The sequence below is a fragment of the Camellia sinensis genome, chromosome 15 (assembly GCF_055761805.1).
Source record: "Camellia sinensis isolate YWXY chromosome 15, ASM5576180v1, whole genome shotgun sequence".
Lineage (NCBI taxonomy): Eukaryota > Viridiplantae > Streptophyta > Magnoliopsida > Ericales > Theaceae > Camellia > Camellia sinensis.
In genome coordinates this window covers 31,994,536-31,996,559 of record NC_138975.1, presented here as the reverse complement: position 1 = coordinate 31,996,559, position 2,024 = coordinate 31,994,536, and the positions used below count along the sequence as shown (strand labels likewise).

Here is a 2,024-nt window from a genome sequence, read left to right as displayed (position 1 = left end):
GAAACTAGGATACCATGCAAACGAATAATTTCCTTGATATATAAAGTGGCAAACTTATTAAAGGAGTACATGATTTTGATTGGTAGAAAATGCGCCGACTTCATTAATCGGTCTACTATAACCCATATTGCACCATTCTTCAAAAATGACTGTGGTAGCCCGACCACGAAATCCATAGTAATGTGTTCCCATTTCCATTCAGGAATAGGGAGTGGTTACAGCAGTCCCGCAGGTCTCTGATGTTCTTCTTTAACACGCTGACAATGCAGACATTTGGAGACATGGCTTGCTATGTTTCTTTTCATTCCCGTTCACCAGTAGTGTTCCTTAAGATCATGATACATCTTTGTGTTGCCAGGGTGGACTGCAAATCTTGAGTTATGAGCTTCCTCCAATATCTTCTTCTTGAGTTTTGGGATGTCGGGTATGCAAATTTGATTTTGAAATTTCAGTATCCCATTGCTTATAGTGAAATCAGGGTCAGGTGTATTCCTTTGTTCCTCGTACTTTTTCTTCAAAAGTTTATCTTCCCATTGGCGCACTTTAATTTCTTCAATCAATGTAGGTTCCATGGTTATGTTAGCGAGTAGTCCATTGATCTTGCAGGAAACGAGAGTACATGCCAAACCTTTGGTCGTCTTTCGGCTTAGCGCATCTGCCATCACGTTTGCTTTGCCTAGATGGTGATGGATCTCTACATCATAGTCTTTCATAAATTCTAGCCACCGCCGTTGCCTCATATTTAGCTCCTTCTGTGTGAACAGATATTTAAGACTCTTGTGATCAGTGTAAACCTCGCAGATTGCACCGTAGAGATAATAACGCTAGATTTTGAGTGCAAAGATTACCGCAGCCAATTCCAAATCATGAGTCGGGTAGTTCATCTCATAAGTCTTTAATTGTTGCGACGCATAAGCAATGACTTTTCCAGTTTGCATGAGAATACAACCTAAACCATTGTATGAGGCATCACTATAAATTACGAACCCATCTGCTCCTGTAGGGAGTGCTAGTATAGGAGCTGACACAAGTCGACTTTTTAATTCTTGAAAGCAACGCTCCTGTTTATCAGTCCATTCGAAGGTTGTATTCTTCTGAGTTAGATAGGTCAAGGGTGATTCTATCTTTGAGAAATCTTGCACGAAGCGTCGATAATAGCCAGCTAGACCCAAGAAACTTCGGATTTTTGACACATTAGTAGGTCGTGGCCAGTCCACGATTGTTGCAACTTTTTGGGGGTCAACTGAGATGTCATCTTTGTTAATGACGTGATCGAGAAAGTGTACACTAGTGATCCAGAACTCGCATTTCTTCAACTTGGTATAAAGTTTGTGATCACGTAGTGTTTGTAAAACCGTTCGCAAGTGCTGCTTATGGGCCTCTGGTGACTTGGAGTATATGAGGATGTCGTCAATGAAGACGATGATGAACTCGTCAAGATAGGGTTTGAACACTCGGTTCATGAGGTCCATAAAGGCTGTTAGGGCATTTGTGACGCCAAAAGGCATGACAAGAAACTCGTAGTGCCTATAACGGGTTCTAAATGCAGTCTTTTCGATGCTTTTTGTTTTGACTTTTAGCTGATGGTAGCCAGAACGCAAGTCGATTTTGGAGAATACTTGGGCGCCTGGAAATTGATCGAACAAGTCATCGATTCGCGGCAAAGGGTACCGATTCTTGATGGTGACCTTGTTCAGCTCCTGGTAATTGATGCATAATATAATCGTGCCATCCTTTTTCTTCACGAAGAATACTGGAGCTCCCCAGGGTGAAGTACTAAGTCGAATGAAACCTTTGTCCAGTAGTTCTTGGAGTTGAGCCTTCAACTCTTTCAATTCTGCCATCGGCATGCGATAAGGAGCTTTTGATATTGGTTGTGTGCCAGGTTGGGTTTCAATGGTGAACTCGATTTCTCGATCAACCGGGATACCGGGTAGATCTTCAAGAAAAACATCCAGGAACTCTCGTATTATGGGGATCGTATCAACGGTGGGGGCCTCTTTTTGTGTGTCAATCACATAACA

General features: G+C 42.1%; 1 protein-coding gene across 1 annotated transcript; it reads right to left on the bottom strand.

Annotated features, from left to right (window-relative positions):
* Positions 1 to 311: 311 nt before the first annotated feature.
* Positions 312 to 740, bottom strand: LOC145812903 (uncharacterized). The gene has a single exon (XM_082908134.1). It carries the CDS (start codon positions 738 to 740, stop codon positions 312 to 314), a length of 429 nt encoding a protein of 142 aa, XP_082764260.1.
* Positions 741 to 2,024: the final 1,284 nt, after the last annotated feature.

Excerpts from the sequence above, each read along its gene's own strand:
- LOC145812903 (XM_082908134.1), bottom strand. The coding sequence starts at position 740 with ATGAGGCAACGGCGGTGGCTAGAATTTATGAAAGACTATGATGTAGAG.